We start from the raw sequence: 18,593 nt of genomic DNA, 5'->3' as shown, positions 1-18,593 counted from the left end.
ATTGGGGGCAGCACGGTGGCGCAGTGAGTTAGCCCTGCTGTCTCACGGCGCCGAAGTCCCAGGTTCGATCCCGGCTCTGGGTCACTGTTCATGTGGAGTTTGCACATTCTCCCCGTGTTTGTGTGGGTTTCGCCCCCACAACCCAAAGATGTGCAGGATAGGTTGATTGAACATGCTAAATTGCCCCTTAATTGGAAAAAAATGAATTGGGTCAACTAAATTTATTTATTAAAAAAAAAAGAATTGGATTTTATGCCAGGGCATGTACCGAGAATATGTGCAGCGGAATTCTCTGTCGGCAGGATACTCTGGCAGCGCACCCACGCCCACTGGTTTCCCAACGGCGTGCAGTGGCCACAATGGGAAACCCGATTGACCTTGCGGGAATGGAGAATGCCGTGCCAGAAAACGCGGCTGGTGTACCTGGGAATCCCACCCCTGATCTCCATTAGAGATCACCCATGTAGAGCAGCAATCTATAATACATAATTTAATTCAATTTCATTTTGATATAAATACTTTTATTAAATTATGTTGACTGCATACAACTCAGTATTGAAAATCTCCACTCTTTTTCTATTTATAGCATTTGTGCAGACATGCAACTTCAACTGCCTCTCACTGTTACACAGTTATTTCTGTTTACAATTTAACATTAATCTGTTTTTAGGAAATGTGGTGGGAGACTTGGGTCATTCCTTCTTTACCCAGAGTTTTCTTGGCAGTAGAGAACATGGTGGATTCCTGTATGTTACAGCTACTTTTCAGTCTCTGCAGGACCTGGTCCTTCCCAACCCACCTTACCTGTTCGGCATTCTAATTCAGAAATGGGAAACTCCTTGGGCTAAGGTTTTCCCCATTCGCCTTATGCTGCGTCTTGGAGCAGAGTATAGATGTGAGTAACTTAGTAAATATGTATCAGCCAATTTGGGTAAAAATTGAAGCAGCAACTCCTGATGAATACTTTCTTTTGCAGTTTATCCATGTCCGTTGTTCAGTGTACGTTTTCGTAAACCTCTGTTTGGAGAGACTGGACATACAATTATGAACCTACTTGCAGTAAGTTGTTCATGGGCATATTCTGGGAGAAAACCCCTGGCTTCCTTCCCTTGCAAAATATGTTACAGTGGTCAATATGTACAAAATTATAGGAATTTTCTAGGATAATTAACTATTACTACACTGCCTTTGGTAATTTGAATGTTGCAAAATTGAGTAGGTGTTGTTTATATATAGTTATGGTTAAACCCTCTTTCCTCTGCATGCAGCACCTGTCTAATTAAATAAGAAACATCATAACTTTGTTAATTTATAAGATTCCATGAACAAACTCTGGGTGGTAATCAGTGCCTATCTAATATCATTGGTTGATGGTGCTCAAATCACTTGCTGAAAACAAGTGTGGGTGGTTCACAGTAGGTTACTTGAGAGATTTTAAAACTTTAATTTGTGAAGTTCAGCAGATGGCTTGGAGATGACCAGTCTTTGAAAACATTGTGGATCATGATTTGTTGGAAACTGTAAAGTGGAAAGTTTTGTAAGATGTAAATCTGGGAGGGCATGGTACAAGGGCCATAAAGAAGAGCAGTTTATAAATATGCATTTCCACAGTAACTTCATTGCAGTGTTAATGTAAGCCTACTTGTGGCAATAATAAAGATTATTATTATTATGTACCATAAGTATTGGTGAGGAGGATTATAGAATAAAGCCATTTGTCACACTACACCTTCATGACCTACAGGCTAAATGCTGGTGGGTTGATATTCTCTAATAAATGCTGGTAATTGTTTTTAATATAATAATATTATTTGTTTTAAATTCTTTCAGAGGAAAATGTAACCTAGTTACTGATAGTCATATGTGGCCAATGGCAGTTTAGATCTAGGTTGGCTATTTGTATCTGTTTCTGACAGCCGGATGTGTTGTCATTGTAATTTATACTGATACAGATGACTTCTTGACGATTGAGGTGTGTTCTTTAAAATAATTTTGGTACTTTTCTGTTCTTTTTATCGGAAACTATTGCAGCATTTATTGATACCTTGGCAGCAGTTGCATTACATCCAAATTTTCATTTAATGTGGAAGTCTTAACAATTGCAAAATTATTTGTTCTGCAATATGTTGACTCAATATTAATATCGTACTTATAGAAAGTTCTTCATTCAGGATTTTAGGAATTACCAGTACAAGTTGCCTGTCGTGCAGGGGCTTGTTGTGGACATGGAAGTGAGGAGGACATGTATCAATGTCCCCAGCAATCGATACAATGAGGTACGATACCTGGATTACTTAAAAGCTCCTAAGTACATCACTATGCTTGCACCTCTTGCGTGTACTAAATACAGATCAGGAGCAGATTTTCTTCCCCAACACTTCCTGTAAGTCCAGGAATATTGTGGATAATTGTGAAGCCTGTTCCACCCCATATGCTGAGATCAACTGTTCGCATTTCCTCTGTATTCAGAATTGGTATTTAGTTCAGCGTTAGTTTATGCAAGTCATTGAAATACTTTTCACAATTATCAAGTGGCCTTCTGGATAGGTAGTGGAGATAATAACCATGGGGTATTTCAAGAGGCAGCCAGTAGCTGTGATAGGAGAGCACCAGGCTTCTTTGTAAGGATGGGTTCAATGTCCTATTTAGTGATCGTTGAATGTACAGTAATAATTTAGAGTTGTGTGTGCGGAACAGTAAGTCTGTATTTCTTTTAAAAAATATATATTTTATTCAAGATTTTTTGGCCAAACATAACAGTACATAGGTTTTCTTTCAAACAACAATAAAGCAATATAAATAACAGTGACCAGTTTTAAACAAATAAATAAATAATATATAAACAGGAACAAAAACAAAACTAAATGGCAACTGCCTTGTCAAAAATAGTTACTCTCCAAAGATACAAACCTCCCCCCCCCCCCCCCCCCCCCCCCCCCGGGTTGCTGCTGTTGTCTTTCTTCCTTTTCATTCCCTCTATCGTTCTGTGAGGTAGTTGACGAACGGTTGCCACCGCCTAGTGAACCCTTGAGCCGATCCCCTTAATACGAACTTGATCCGTTCTAACTTTATAAACCCTGCCATGTCATTTATCCAGGTCTCCACGCCTGGGGGTTTGGCTTCCTTCCACATAAGCAATATCCTGCGCCGGGCTACTAGGGACGCAAAGGCCAAAACATCAGCCTCTCTCGCCTCCTGCACTCCCGGCTCTTCTGCAACCCCGAATATAGCCAACCCCCAGCCTGGCTCGACCCGGACCCCCACCACCTTTGAAAGCACCTTCGCCACCCCCACCCAGAACCCCTGTAATGCCGGACATGACCAGAACATGTGGGTGTGATTCGCTGGGCTTCTCGAGCATCTCCCACACCTATCCTCTACCCCGAAAAATTTACTGAGCCGTGCTCCAGTCATATGCGCCCTGTGTAGAACCTTGAATTGTATCAGGCTTAGCCTGGCACACGAGGACGACGAGTTTACCCTACGTAGGGCATCAGCCCATAGCCCCTCCTCAATCTCCTCCCCCAGCTCTTCTTCCCATTTCCCTTTCAGCTCATCTACCATGATCTCCCCCTCGTCCCTCACTTCCCTGTATATGTCCGACACCCTACCATCCCCCACCCATGTCTCTGAGATCACTCTATCCTGCACCTCCTGCGTCGGGAGCTGCGGGAATTCCCTCACCTGTTGCCTCGCAAAAGCCCTCAGTTGCATATACCGAAATGCATTCCTTTGGGGCAACCCATATTTTTCCGTCAGCGCTCCCAGACTCTCAAACGTCCCATCTACAAACAGATCTCTCAATTGTACTACCCCAGCTCTTTGCCATGCTCCAAATCCCCCATCCATTCTCCCCGGAACAAACCTATGGTTATTTCTTATTGGGGACCGCACCGAGGCTCCCGTCCTTCCCCCATGCTGTCTCCACTGCCCCCAAATTTTTAATGTTGCCACCACCACCGGGCTTGTAGTGTATTTCTTCGGTGAGAACGGCAACGGTGCCGTCACCATTGCTTGTAAGCTGGTCCCCTTGCAGGACGCCCTCTCCAATCTCTTCCACGCCGCTCCCTCCCCTTCTCCCATCCACTTACAGACCATTGAAATATTGGCGGCCCAGTAATAATCATTTAGGCTCGGTAGTGCCAGCCCCCCTCCTATCCCTACTACGCTGCAAGAACCCCCTCCTCACTCTCGGGGTCTTCCCAGCCCACACAAAACTCATAATGCTTTTCTCGATTCTCTTAAAAAAAGCCTTCGTGACCATCACCGGGAGGCACTGAAACACAAAGAGGAATCTCGGGAGAACCACCATTTTAACCGCCTGCACCCTACCTGCCAGTGACAGGGACACCATGTCCCATCTCTTGAAGTCCTCCTCCATCTGTTCCACCAATCGTGTTAAATTAAGCCGGTGTAAGGTTCCCCAATTCTTGGCTATCTGAATCCCCAAGTACCGGAAGTCTCTTGTTACCTTCCTCAGCGGTAAATCCTCTATTTCCCTGCTCTGCTCCCCCGGATGCACCACAAACAACTCACTTTTCCCCTTGTTCAATTTATACCCCGAAAAAACCCCAAACTCCCCAAGTATCCGCATTATCTCTGGCATCCCCTCCACCGGGTCTGCCACATAGAACAACAAATCATCCGCATACAAAGATACCCCGTGTTCTTCTCCTCCCCTAAACACTCCCCTCCACTTCCTGGAACCCCTCAGTGCTATGGCCAGGGGCTCAATCGCCAGTGCAAACAATAATGGAGACAGGGGACACCCCTGCCTCGTCCCTCTGTAAAGCCGGAAATAATCGGACCCCCGTCTATTCGTAACCACACTCGCCATCGGTGCCCTATACAGCAACTGTACCCATCCGATATACCCATCTCCAAAGCCAAATCTCCTCAGCACCTCCCACAGATAATCCCACTCCACTCTATCAAATGCTTTCTCGGCATCCATCGCCACCGCTATCTCCACTTCCCCCTCTGGCGGGGGCATCATAATTACCCCTAGCAACCTCCGTATGTTCGTGTTCAGCTGTCTCCCCTTCACAAACCCAGTTTGGTCCTCATGAACCACCCCCAGGACACAGTCCTCTATCCTCGTCGCCATTACCTTGGCCAGAATCTTAGCATCCATATTTAAAAGAGAAATGGGCCTATAGGACCCGCATTGCAGCGGGTCTTTTTCCTTCTTTAGGAGGAGCGATATCGATGCCTCTGACATAGTCGGGGGCAGCTGCCCCCTTACCCTAGCCTCATTAAAGGTTCTCGTCAGAAGCGGGGCCAGCAAGTCCATATACTTCCTATAAAAGTCCACCGGGAATCCGTCTGGTTCCGGGGCCTTCCCCGCCTGCATGCTCCCAATCCCTTTCACTACCTCCTCCATCTCAATCTGTGCTCCCAGTCCCGCCCGCTCCTGCTCCTCCACCTTAGGGAATTCCAGCTGATCCAGAAAGCACATCATTCTCTCCTTCCCTTCCGGGGGCTGAGCTTTGTATAATCTTTCATAGAATGCCTTGAACACCCCATTCACTCTCTCCGCTCCCCGCTCCATCTCTCCCTCCTCATCTCTCACCCCCCCTATCTCCCTCGCTGTTCCCCTCTTCCTCAGTTGGTGGGCCAGCAACCGGCTCGCCTTCTCCCCATATACATACTGTACACGCTGTGCCTTCCTCCATTGTGCCTCTGCATTACCCGTAGTCAACAAGTCAAATTCTACATGTAGCCTTTGCCTTTCCCTGTACAGTCCCTCCTCCGGTGCCTCCGCATATTGTCTGTCCACCCTCAAAAGTTCTTTCAGCAACCGCTCCCTTTCCCTACCCTCCTGCTTTCCTTTATGTGCCCTGATAGATATCAGCTCCCCTCTAACCACTACCTTCAACGCCTCCCAGACCACTTCCACCTGAACCTCCCCATTGTCATTAAGCTCCAAGTACCTTTCAATACACCCCCTCACCCTTAAGCATACCCCCTCATCTGCCAATAATCCCATGTCCATTCTCCAGGGCGGGTGCTGTTCTTTTTCCTCCCCTATCCCCAGGTCCACCCAATGTGGAGCGTGGTCCGAGATAGCTATAGCCGTGTACTCCGTCCCTGTCACCTTCGGGATCAGCGCCCTTCCCAAAACAAAAAAGTCTGTCCGTGAATATACTTTATGGACATAGGAGAAAAACGAGAACTCCTTACTCCTAGGCCTGCTAAATCTCCAGGGGTCTACTCCTCCCATCTGCTCCATAAAGTCCTTGAGCACCCTAGCTGCAGCCGGCCTCCTCCCGGTCCTGGACCTCGATCTGTCCAGCCCTGGGTCCAGCACCGTATTGAAGTCTCCCCCCATTACCAACTTTCCCGCCTCTAGGTCCGGGATACGTCCCAAATTGCGCCTCATAAAATTGGCATCATCCCAGTTCGAGGCATATACGTTCACTAGAACCACCGCCTCCCCTTGCAATCTGCCACTCACCATCACGTATCTACCCCCACTATCCACCACTATGGTCTTTGCCTCAAACAGTACCCGTTTCCCCACTAATATAGCCACCTCCCTGTTCTTTGCGTCTAACCCCGAATGAAACACCTGCCCCACCCATCCTTTGCGTAGTCTGACCTGGTCTATCAGTTTCAAATGCGTCTCCTGCAACATAACCACATCTGCCTTTAATTTCTTTAGGTGTACGAGTACCCGTGCCCTTTTAATCGGCCGTTCAGCCCCCTCACATTCCACGTGATCAACCGGGTTGGGGGGCTCTTTTACCCCCCCCCCCCCCTTGTCGACTAGCCAGCCCCTTTTTTAATCCAGCTCCTCACCCGGTTCCCACGTAGCCGTATCACCCCCCGACGGCGCCCTCCCGCCTCGACCACCCCACCCCGTACCAGCTTCCCCTTCTCCCCAGCAGCAGCAACCCAGTTAACCCCCCCCCCGCTAGATCCTTTTCTAGCGTAATTGCACCCCCCATGTTGCTCCCAGAAGTCAGCAAACTCTGGCTGACCTCGGCTTCCCCCCGCCCCCACTGTGCGAGGCACCCTCCTTCCTGCTTCCCTGTTCCCGCCATGATTACCATAGCGCGGGAACAAGGCCCGCGTTTCCCACTTGGCCTCACCCCTAATGGCCGGCGCCCACAATTCCTCATCCTCCCTCCCCCCTCTCCCCCACGACATGGGGAAGAGAGAAAAGTTACAGGGTCGCAAGATTAACAACTTGAGAGATCATCCCTTCCCCTCCCCCCCCCCCCCCCCCCCCCCCCACGTAATCACCCCACACTTTGTCCCAAACGTTCTTTTTCTGGCCCGCCTATTCCAGCTTCTCCACGATAAATGTCCACGCCTCTTCCGCCGTCTCAAAGTAGTGGTGCTTCCCTTGGTGTGTGACCCACAGTCTTGCCGGCTGCAACATTCCAAATTTGACCTTCCTTTTGTGAAGCACCGCCTTGGCCCGATTAAAACTTGCCCTCCTTCTCGCCACCTCCGCACTCCAATCTTGATATACGCGGATCACCGCGTTCTCCCACTTGCTGCTCCGAGTTTTCTTCGCCCATCTGAGGACCATCTCTCTGTCATTATAGCGGAGAAATCTCACCACTATGGCTCGAGGTATTTCTCCACCCCTCGGTCTTCGCGTCATAACTCGATAAGCTCCCTCCACCTCCAACGGGCCCGTCGGGGCCTCCGATCCCATTAACGAGTGAAGCATCGTGCTCACATATGCCCCGACGTCCGCCCCTTCTGCACCTTCGGGAAGACCAAGAATCCTTAAATTCTTCCTCCTCGCATTATTCTCCAGCACCTCCAGCCTTTCCACACACCTTTTGTGTTGTGCCTCGTGCATCTCTGTCTTCACCACCAGGCCCTGTATTTCGTCTTCATTTTCAGCGGCCTTTGCCTTCACGACCCGAAGCTCCTGCTCCTGGGTCTTTTGCTTCTCCTTTAGCCCTTCAATCGCCTGTAATATCGGGGCCAGCCGCTCCTTCTTCATCTCCTTTTTAAGTTCTTCCACACAGCGCCGCAGGAACTCTTGTTGGTCAGGGCCCCATACTGGACGGCCACCTTCCGACGCCATCTTGCTTTGTGCTTGCCTTCCTTGCCGCTGCTCTAGAGGATCCTCCGCAATCCGGCCACTTTCCTCTCCTTTTTCCATCCGTGTCCAGGGGGAATTCCCTTCTGGTTTACCGCACAGTGTTTTTAGCCGTTAAAATTGCCGTTGGGGCTCCTATCAAGAGCCCAAAAGTCCGTTCCACCGGGAGCTGCCGAAACGTGCGACTCAGCTGGTCATCGCCGCACCCGGAACGTCCTAAGTCTGTATTTCTAACTCCCGCTGATGAGAGAGATATCTGGAAAGATTGTGTGTGTGCAATTGGCACTCCAAACGCCCTTGCAACTGACCTTGACATCTTTCCATTTGGCGGCAGGAACAGCACAGGCTGGCTGCAGAGCATCAAACCCCACTTTTATTTTTCTATTCGATGAGATGTGAACATCCCTGAGAAGGCCAGCATTTGTTGCCCATCCCTAATTGTCACAACTGAGTGGCTTGCTGGGCTATTTAAGAGAGCAGTTAAGAGGCAGCCATATTGTTCTGAATATGGAGTCACATGTAGGCCAGACCAGATATGGACGGCATATTTCCATCCATAAACGACATTAGTGAACCAGATGGGATTTTTACGACAGTTGGTGGTAGTTCCACGGTCGCCATCACTGAGGCCAATTTTCAATTCCAGGATTAAGTACTTTAAATAAAAATAAATTAAAAAAACATTTTTTTAGAGTACCCAATTCTTTTTTCCAATTAAGGGGCAATTTAGCATGGCCAATTCACCTACCCTGCACATCTTTTTGGGTTGTGGGGCTGAGACCAACGCAGACATGGGGAGAATGTGCAAACTCTACACGGACAGTGACCTGGAGCCGGGATCGAACCCGGGTTTCGGTGCTGTGAGGCAGCAATGCTAACCACTGCACCATCGTTCAATTCTCAGACTCGCTGAGGTGTTGCTCAGAATTGTTTTTATAGTATAGAGGTGTGCCGTGACATATAAAAGGTTGGGAACCGCTGCTGTATCTGCACATGTGCAGTAAGTGCTCCTCCTAGTGTTTTGGTCCAAATACATGCAGCCTAATTCTAAAGGATAGGAGAAAAATTGAATATTAACATTTGTTGGGATAACGTAAAAGGCAAATAATGATCTACGAAACAAATAAATAATACTGTTAGGATTTATGAAAAACGAATATTATGAAGCAATTAATGTTGCTGATTTATTGTAATTAAATGATCATTTTTGTAGTTCAGGTTGATCTATGAAATTATTAATTACCCTAAACCTAAAAACTGCAGTCAAGTGTGATTATAATCAGACTTCTGGTGGCGCTCTGTAAGGGGAAGACGTGCATGAGGCAGCTTCCACTAAAGGACTGAACTTTTAGGGGGTTTTGGGGGTTGTTTTTTTTGCTTAGTCCCGGGGACGCGGGAATGAAACAGTTCCTAGACAGACTGGAACTACCAGTTGTGGGGCAGACAGATGGGGGAGCTGGAAGCACCAATAGATCTGGGAGAAATCATGGAGAGCATCAGCTCCATGCAGGCGGGTAAGGCACCAGGACCCGACTGGTTCCTGGCGGACTTCTACAAAGATTTGCACCAGTCCTGGCCCCACACCTAAGGGGCATGTTCGCAGACTCACTGGCAGGGGGCACCCTGTCCCCCACGATAACGCAGGCCGCAATCTCACTGATACCCAAAAATGACGGAATGTGGATCATACAGACCCATTTCACTGCTGAACGTGGATGCGGAAATACTCGCAACGGTCCTGGCCAAAAGGCTAGAGGGCTGCATACCAGAGGTGGTCGCAGAGGTCCAAATGGGCTTCGTCAAGGGGAGGCAGCTCACAGCAGACATCAGGCGGCTGCTGAATGTAATAATTACCCCCTGCCCCCCCACACCAGGGGAGAGAACACCAGAGTTGATCGTCTCCTTGGATGCAGAAAAGGTCTTCGACAGAGTCGAATGGTGCTACCTCTTCGAGGTACTGGAACGGTTTAGGCTCAGAGCGGGGTTCACCGCCTGGGTGAGGCTCCTGTACAATGCTCCCAAAGGGAGTGTCCGAACTAACACCAGCTCTGAATACTTCCAGCCACAGAGAGGAACAAGACAGGGCTGCCCTCTGTCCCCATTCTTGTTCGCGCTAGCGATCAAACCCCTGGTGATAGCCCTGTGGGACGCGAAAAGCTGGAAGCGAATCCGGAGAGAACAGAGTTTCACTCTATGCAGATGACCTGCTCCTCTGTCTCGAAGCCATAGGAGGCAATACCATAAATACTGAAAGAGTTTGGAACCTTCTCGGGCTACAAACGTAACCTGGACAAAAGAGAGGCATTCCCAGTGAATCCAAAAGGGGGAGAGACAGAGCTGGAGGGGCTCCCGTTTAAAACGACCCAGAACAGATTCCGCTACCTGGGGATCCAGATAGCCAGAGACTGGACACAGATCCACAAGTGGAACCTGACCAGCTTGGTGGAGGGAGTAAGAAAAGATCTTCAAAGGTGGGGCTCACTGGCGGGAGTGCAGACGATTAAGGTGAACGTACTGCCAAGGTTCCTCTTCCTGTTTAGATCCATTCCGATCTTCATCCCCAAGGCCTTTTTCCAAAACGTAGTCAGTCTAACATTGCATTTGTGTCGAGGGGTAAGAACCTGAGAATTCCCAAACCGATACTGCAAAGAAGAAAAATCAAAGTGGGTCTTACCAAACCTACAATACCACCACAGGGCAGCAATGGCAGAAAGATTGGGGGGATGGGTACAAGAACCCAATACAGATTGGGTACAAGTGGAGGAGGCATCCTGTAAACGGACAACCCTCCGAGCCCTGGCTACAGCAGCACTCCCATACTCCTCAGCAAGATACACAACGAGCCCAGGGGTAGCGGCCACGCAGAGAATGTGGACCCAGCTGAGACAGCACTTTGGGATAACTAAAATGGCCCCCCATCTACGGCAATCACAGATTCCCCCCAGCCATGCTAGAAACCACCCTCAAAAGATGGAGGCAGGACAGGGCCACACTGACGGTCAGGGACTTCTACGTAGGACGCAGACTGGCGACACTGGATGAACTGATGAGCAAGTGGAAACTAGCAAAAGGACAGGAATTGAGACACCTCCAAATAAAACACTTACTCCGCAAAGAGACAATAGGGTTCCCGGGGCCCCAGAAAACACACTGCTAGAGGACCCGATAGGCACAAGCAGCGAAAAGGGGAGGCTATGTGGAAAAACATACGGACAACTACTGGACAGAGCTCGAACACCACTGGACGAGACCAGACAAAAATGGGAGGACGGACTGGGGACAGAGGTAGGGTGGGGGCTCTGTAACGAAGCACTGAGCAGGGCTAACTCCTCCACCTCCTGTGCAAGGCTCAGCCTTATGCAGCTCAAAGTGGTGCACAAAGCGCACCTGACCAAAACCCGAATGAGCAGGTTCTTCCCAAAGGTGGAGGACAAATGTGAGTGGTGCCAGAGCGGTCCAACCAACCACACCCACATGTTTTGGGCTTGCCCCAAGCTTGCTAGGTTCTGGACAGCCTTCTCCGAGGCAATGTCCAAGGTTGTGGGGGTGAGGGTGAAGCCATGCCCAATAGTGGCAATCCTTGGGGTATCGGAGCAGCCAGAGTTACACATGGGGAAGGGGGCCAACGCCCTTGCTTTCGCTTCCCTAATCGCACGCCGGAGAATCCTGCTCGGCTGGCGATCGGCCACACCACCCAAAGCTGCAGACTGGCTCACTGACCTTTCGGAATTTCTCCACCTGGAGAAGATTAAGTACGCCACCCGAGGGTCAGAGGAAGGCTTGCTGGATACTTGGGGGCAGTTTGTTGGTCTGTTCCGAAACCTGTTCGAGGCCAACAACGAGGAGTAAGCTAAGAATTAAAAAAAAAACAAGATCGATGAAGAACCAAAGGACTGCACAACCCTTTTCAAAAAAAAAAAGTGTGATTATAATCCCGTTTTTATATCTCAGAAATATATTAAGCAAGGATGCATGTCATCCCCTTGTATTCTATTTTGAAACTTCTGAACCATGTGACCAGTACTGGTCTCGGGAAGTATTTGATATATGTACTTTTTTATTAAATTGTTACAGCTTCATACTTGACTCTTGAATAGCGTTAAGTCTTGGAATTTTAGTTATCATGAGTTTGGTACATTTTGTAAGATTTCACTAGTGTATGGGCGTGTATTTTTGAAAAACTGATGGCCTTTGGCTAAAATTAACACTTTTAATAAGTTTTGAAGTTATAATTCAAATAGTAATTTGAATGTTATGAAAGTTAGCGGATGAGAAATACTGGTGCTAAACATAGTTTGCAAAATAAAGTGCTCAATTGGACAAAATAAGATGTGTGTTGTAATTAATAGCCAAGTGGATTGTGAAGTGGTATTTGTCTTGAGTAAATATTTGAAATTATTCCAAATATTAGCGGGCATTAGAGTTTTAAATGGGAGGGAGGTGTATTTTGGGATTTTGTCCCAGGATATGCTAATTTGCAATGAACACTAATGCAGCATCAAGTGCAATAAGTTAATGATCAAACATTTTCCTCACCCCACTCTTGTCTCCCCAATTACCATCGTCCCTAACATTATGATCAATACTGCCAGCATTTACTAAATCATTTAACTTGATTGGATAGGTATCCCACTACTGGACAGTTATGTTCAGCCCTTGTAAATTATGGGAAACTCTATATTAAAACATATAAATCTAGCTGTTTTTGAAATTATTCTAAAGCTTAATATTGAGCACAATTTTAGATGTTGTTCTTAAACTCTGTTCACATCTATTTTGCACATGCGGTTTAGATTATCTGATGCAAAATGGAATTGGTGTAGACAGTAATGGAATTTGTATGGGTGGTATTTCTAATCCTTTAAAGACTGGTTATTTTGAACTGTCTCTCCTTGTTACGGGATCAAACTGATGAAGATGATGAAAGCAATGAACAAATCGAATGAGCATGTGCTAGCGTTTGGAGCTTGCTTCAATGAGAAGGCAGATTCACACTTGGTGTGTGTTCAGAATGATGATGGAAACTACCAAACACAGGCCATCAGTATCCACAACCAGCCCAGAAAGGGTAAGTGCTTGTGAGGTTGCCTTGTCTATATCTGAGAAAACAAAATTATTCCAACATTTTATTTATTTTGTGTTGGTATGTATTTCTCTATGAAACTACCATTCCTAGTGCTTAGAATTCTTTACAGTTGGTTGCAGATCATGCGGGTAGGTATGTGATTGTGACAGGGGCGCTGGAGGGGAGGCTCGTGGTGCTGGTATGTGTATATGGTCCCAATTGGGACGATGTGGGATTCGTGAAGGTGTGTGGGGCCATCCCCGACTTGGACACACACTAGCTGATAGTGGGGGGAGACTGGAACTTGGCGCAGGGGCCAAAATTGGACAGCTCAAGGCCACGCTCACTAGCCCCGTGTAGGGCGGGGGGGGGGGGGGGCCACGCTCACTAGCCCCGTGTAGGGCGGGGGGGGGGGGGGTGCAGGCTGAGCTACTGGTGGAAATGGAAGGGGTGGACCCATGGAGCTTTCTGCACCCGAGGGAACAGGAGTACTCGTTTTTCTTAGCAGTCCATAAGGTGTACTCGCGGATTGACCTTTTCATGGTGGGGAAGGCGCTGCTGGCTGGGGTTAAAGAGTTGGAGTACTCGGCAATTGCAATATCCGATCATGCTCCGTATTGGGTGGATATGGTACTGGAGAAGGGGATGGTACAGAGACCAGGTTGGAAGTTAGATGTGGGACTGTTGGACCGAGGGTCCTGTGACAAAATTGAAAAAGTAATCAAGGAATATGTAGCTTTTAACTGCACGGGTGAGATGTCAAAGGCAGTTGTCTGGGAGGCTTTAAAGGCGGTGATGAGGGGTGAGGTGATCTTGTTCAAGGCTAAGCTAGACAAAGAGAGGTTGGAACGTCAGAGGGCGATAAATGGAGGTAGACAGGATGTATGCAGAAGGTAGGGACCCAGCGCAGTTGGAAAAGAGGAAGGAACTCCAGGCGAGCTTTGACCGACTATCTATCAGGAAGGCGGTACGCCAATTGTGGCGAGCAAGGGGGCAATATACGAGCATGGAGAGAAGGCGGGCATATGTTGGCGGTCTGCTCCGTAGGAAGGCTGCGGCAAGGGAAATTGTCCATGTGCGGGACAGGGCAGGGAAGTTGGTGGTAGCTCCAGATCAGGTTAACAAGGTCTTTAAGGAATTTTATGAGAGGTTGTACAGGTCAGAACAAACCTGGGGGAGGACGGGAGATGCAGGCATTTCTAGATTGGCTGGCGTACCAGAGGTTTGGGGTGGGTGACAGGGCTACATTAGAGGGGGCGATAGTGGAGCAGGAGATAAAAGATGCGATTGGGAGGATGCAGTTGGGGAAGGTGGCAGGGCCGGATGGATTTCCGTTGGAATATTATAAAAAATTCAAAAATAAGCTGGTATCGCTGATGGTGGGGATGTTTGAGGCGACGATAGGGAAGTGGGTGTTACCACAAACTTTGGGGCAGGCATCGATTTCCCTGTTACTTAAGAAAGATAAGGATCCGACGGAGTGTGGATCGTAAAGGCCCATATCACTTTTAAACGAGGATGCAAAGATATTGGCGAAAGTACTGGCAGGTAGGCTAGAGTGCCTCCCAAAGGTGATAGGTGAAAATCAGACTGGGTTTGTGAGAGGGAGGCAGCTCTTTTCGAACATTAGGAGGGTATTGAACGTGGTTATGCTACCGGCGGAGGGGAAGGAAACAGGTGGTTGTGGCATTGGCCGCCGAGAAAGCGTTTGACTGTGTAGAATGGGGGTACTTGATGGCAGTTCTAGAGCAGTTTGAAATTGGACCCAGATTTGTGGACTGGGTAAAGCTATTATATAAGGAGCCGGAGGCCAGTGTCCGTACAAATAACATCAGCTCGGAATACTTTCTCTCCACCGTGGGACTAGGCAGGGATGTCCCATGGCCCCCCCTGCTGTTTGCACTTGCGATTGAGCCATTGGCCATTGCATTAAGAAGTTTGGGGGTATAGAAAGGGATAGTGCGGGGTGCGGATAGAGCATAGGGTGTCCTTGTATGCCGATGACTTGTTATTATATATGTCGGAACCAAGTGTGTCAATAGGGGGAATACTGGAGCTGCTTCGGTTGTTTGGGTCTTTCTCAGGGTACAAATTAAATCTAGACGAGTGAATATTTTGTGATGTCACGGGCAGGGATGGGGGGGATCCCATTCCGTAAGACAGGGACTCACTTTAGATACCTGGGGGTGCAGGCTGCATGAGATTAGGGGGGCTCCATAGGTACAACATTTCTAGTTTGGTGGGGAGGGTGAAAGCTGACCTGGCAAGGTGGGATGGTCTCCCTCTGTCATTGGCGGGTCGGGTACAGGCGGTTAAAATGAATGTGCTGCCGCGATTCCTGTTTATTTTTCAATGCCTGCCATTTTTCCTGCCAAAGGCATTTTTTAGAGAGATTGAAGGAAGGATGACCTTGTTCATATGGGGAGGGAAGGTGGCCAGAATTAAAAAGGCGCTACTACAGAGAGGAAGGCAGGTGGGGGTTTGGGTCTTCCGAACCTGGTGTATTATTGCTGGGTGGCGAATGTGGAGAAGGGACGGAGCTGGGTCAGAGGGGTTGACTCCCAATGGGTCAGAATGGAGGAGAGTTTGGGTAGGGGGTCGGGATTGAAGGCGCCAGCGACAGCGCCGCTACCGACGGCCCCGGGGAGATACTCGGGGAGTCCGGTAGTAATAGCTTCATTGAGAATTTGGAGGCCGTTTCGACAGCACTTCGGGCCGGGGGCATGGTCAAGGGAAATGCCGATTCGGGGGAACCATGGATTTGAGCCAGGGAAGTGGGATGGAAATTTTCAGAGATTGGAGGAGAAGGGAATTAGGATTTAGGAAAAGATTTGTTTCTTGGGGGTCGTTTTGCAGGATTGAAGGAGCTGGAAGCGAAATATGGGCTGGAGCAGGGGGAGATATTTAGACACATGTAGGTTCGAGACTTTGCCTGTAGAGCCGGCTTCCACATTGCTGGAGGAGGTGTTGACGACAGGGAGACTGGAGAAAGGGGGTAGTATCGGCGGTTTACGAGGCTATTTTGGAGGAGGAGAAGGCGCCGCTAGAAGGGATAAAGGCAAAGTGGGAGGAAGCATTGGGAGAGGGTATGGAGGGGGGATTCTGGTGTGAGGTGCTCTGGAGGGTGAACGCCTCCACCTCGTGTGTGAGGTTTGGGCTGATACAGCTGAAGGTGGTGTAAAGAGCGCACCTTACAAGGGAGAGGATGACCCGGCTCTTTGAGGAGGTAGAAGATGTATGTGAATGTTGCAGGCGGGGTGGGGGGGGGGCGCAAACCACATTCATATATTTTGGTCCTGTCCAAAACTGGAGGATTACTGGAAGGAGGTGTTTAGGGTAATCTCTAAAGTGGTTCAAGTGAAACTGGACCCGGGCCCTCGGGCGGTCATATTGGGATGTCGGACCAGCCGGGGTTGGAAATGATACAGATACAGATGTTGTAGCTTTCACCTCGTTGATTGCCCGAAGGCGGATCCTGTTCGGGTGGAGATCAACCTCTCCACCCTGTGCCCTGGCGTGGCGGGGGGACCTGCTGGAATTCTTGATGCTTGAAATGGTCAAATTTGAACTGAGGGGAAGGATGGAGGAATTCTACAATTCATGGGCATTATTCATTATGCACTTTCGAGAATTGGATCACATCGAACATTAGGGGGGTTGGGGGCTGGGAGGGTTGGGGGGGACTGTATGTGTTAATGGTGACTATGAGTGATTCCTGATTCCTATTTGCCATTTGTTTATGTTAACATGCGGGCTAATGTTTGGATGTTTGGTGGGAGGATGGGATTGTTGTTATTGATTTGGGAATTAACATTACATTTGTTAACGGATTATTGTTGGGTGTAAATTTGGGAGAAAATGTGAAAAAGGAGAATAAAAAAATACTTTAAAAAAAGAAAAGAATTCTTTACAGTAGAGTCTGTAAAAAAGATACTATGGTCATTGCATAACTCTTGACAGCAGTGAATACACATTAAAATTATCCCCAGTTAGTGTAAGTGACAAATTTTCTGTCATTCTGTTTTGCAGTTACGGGAGCCAGCTTTTTTGTGTTCAGCGGTGCTCTGAAATCATCTTCTGGCTACCTGGCCAAGTCCAGCATTGTAGAAGGTAATGATACTGAACAAAATACAATTGAGAAGAAAATATCACTTTCCGCCATTAATGTCTTATCCAGTTCAGAAACTTTATTTTGCGTACACGTTTTTGCCTCCATTACAAAGACGATACAAACAACTATGCTGGAGCATCGGTGTGTCTCTTTAAAAACAACCCTTTTGTACTGTTCTGGAAAAATTAATCTGGACAATTTCTTAACTGTTCAACACTTCCTATGGGTTGCAGTATTACAACTGGCATGTGTTTTACATTTGGTAGAAAAAGATGCAAATTTGCATCCTATTCAAAGCACCACAGATCTGAGAGTTGATTTCTGATTGTCTTGCTGTAAACAAATGTTATTTGAATACTGTATTTTCAGATGGTATGATGGTACAAATCTCAGCTGAAACAATGGATTCTCTGCGGCAGACACTACGAGAGATGAAAGATTTTACCATAACATGTGGCAAAATTGATGCAGAAGAACCACAGGAACATGTCCATATACAGTGGACAGAAGATGACAAAAATATCAACAAAGGGTAAATATTAGGCATTAAAATAGTAGCAGGAAAGGGAAACTAGACTAACTTAAAAATTACAATTTGTAAAATAATACTAATAAAATAGCTCTTCAATATGAGAATGATCAGGGATTTGTGTAGGCTAGTTGGGCAGAATATCCGATCGTGCAATAAGAAATGCTGAAGAGCTAGATATTTTTCTGATTTTAAAAAAAACAGTTAAAAGGATATGGGCGACAGGTATGGAGGTAGATTTGAGACCAGGACGAGATCAGCCATGATCTGATTGAATGGTAGAGTGGGCTCGAGAGGTTGAATTGCCTACGTCTGCTCCTAGTTCCGATGTTCCTAACAAAGTCACCTCTGAATTTTTTTGAGTGTGCGGGCAATTTAAATTACCACTCGTACATGGCCATGCACATAAATTAACATGTTGAATTGAGCGTGGCCTGTGTGGGGACTTTGGGAGTGGCAGTTAGCTTGGAGGGCACGTTGTAAATCTCATACCCTCCTGCTCCCTGTATGAATTTACTGCATATTTCTGAAAAGTGAAAATATAGACCAGAATCGCTGTACAATACTATTTATGTATTAAACTGGCAGTGCATGGGTGGCATGGTGGTTAGCATTGTTGCCTCAGTACCAAGGACCCGGGTTCGATTCCAGTCTCGAGTGACTGTGGAGTTTGCATGTTTCTCCCTGTGTCTGCGTGGGTTTCCTCCGGGTGCTCCTTTTTCTCCCACAGTCTAAAGATGTGCAGGTTTGGTGGATTGGCCATGCTAAATTGCCTCGTAGTGTCTAGGGATGTGCAGGCCAGGTCACGGGGATAGGGCGGGGG

At 47.8% G+C, this 18,593-nt stretch overlaps 1 protein-coding gene across 2 annotated transcripts in view; it reads left to right on the top strand.

Annotated features, from left to right (window-relative positions):
• The window catches only part of LOC140426304 (zinc finger FYVE domain-containing protein 9-like), a 240,937-nt gene that overhangs the window by 205,151 nt on the left and 17,193 nt on the right, over positions 1–18,593 (top strand). For both annotated transcript variants that reach the window (XM_072510889.1, XM_072510887.1), the window contains exons 9-14: positions 671–895; positions 977–1,059; positions 2,172–2,276; positions 12,983–13,133; positions 17,160–17,240; positions 17,611–17,773. In XM_072510889.1, coding sequence (XP_072366990.1) covers positions 671–895; positions 977–1,059; positions 2,172–2,276; positions 12,983–13,133; positions 17,160–17,240; positions 17,611–17,773 — 808 coding nt within the window. The remainder of the gene's footprint in view (positions 1–670; positions 896–976; positions 1,060–2,171; positions 2,277–12,982; positions 13,134–17,159; positions 17,241–17,610; positions 17,774–18,593) is intronic.

Source organism: Scyliorhinus torazame, chromosome 7, assembly GCF_047496885.1.
Source record: "Scyliorhinus torazame isolate Kashiwa2021f chromosome 7, sScyTor2.1, whole genome shotgun sequence".
Taxonomy (NCBI): Eukaryota; Metazoa; Chordata; class Chondrichthyes; order Carcharhiniformes; family Scyliorhinidae; genus Scyliorhinus; species Scyliorhinus torazame.
Note: the sequence above shows the minus strand (reverse complement) of the source record. Positions and strands in the feature narration are given on the sequence as shown.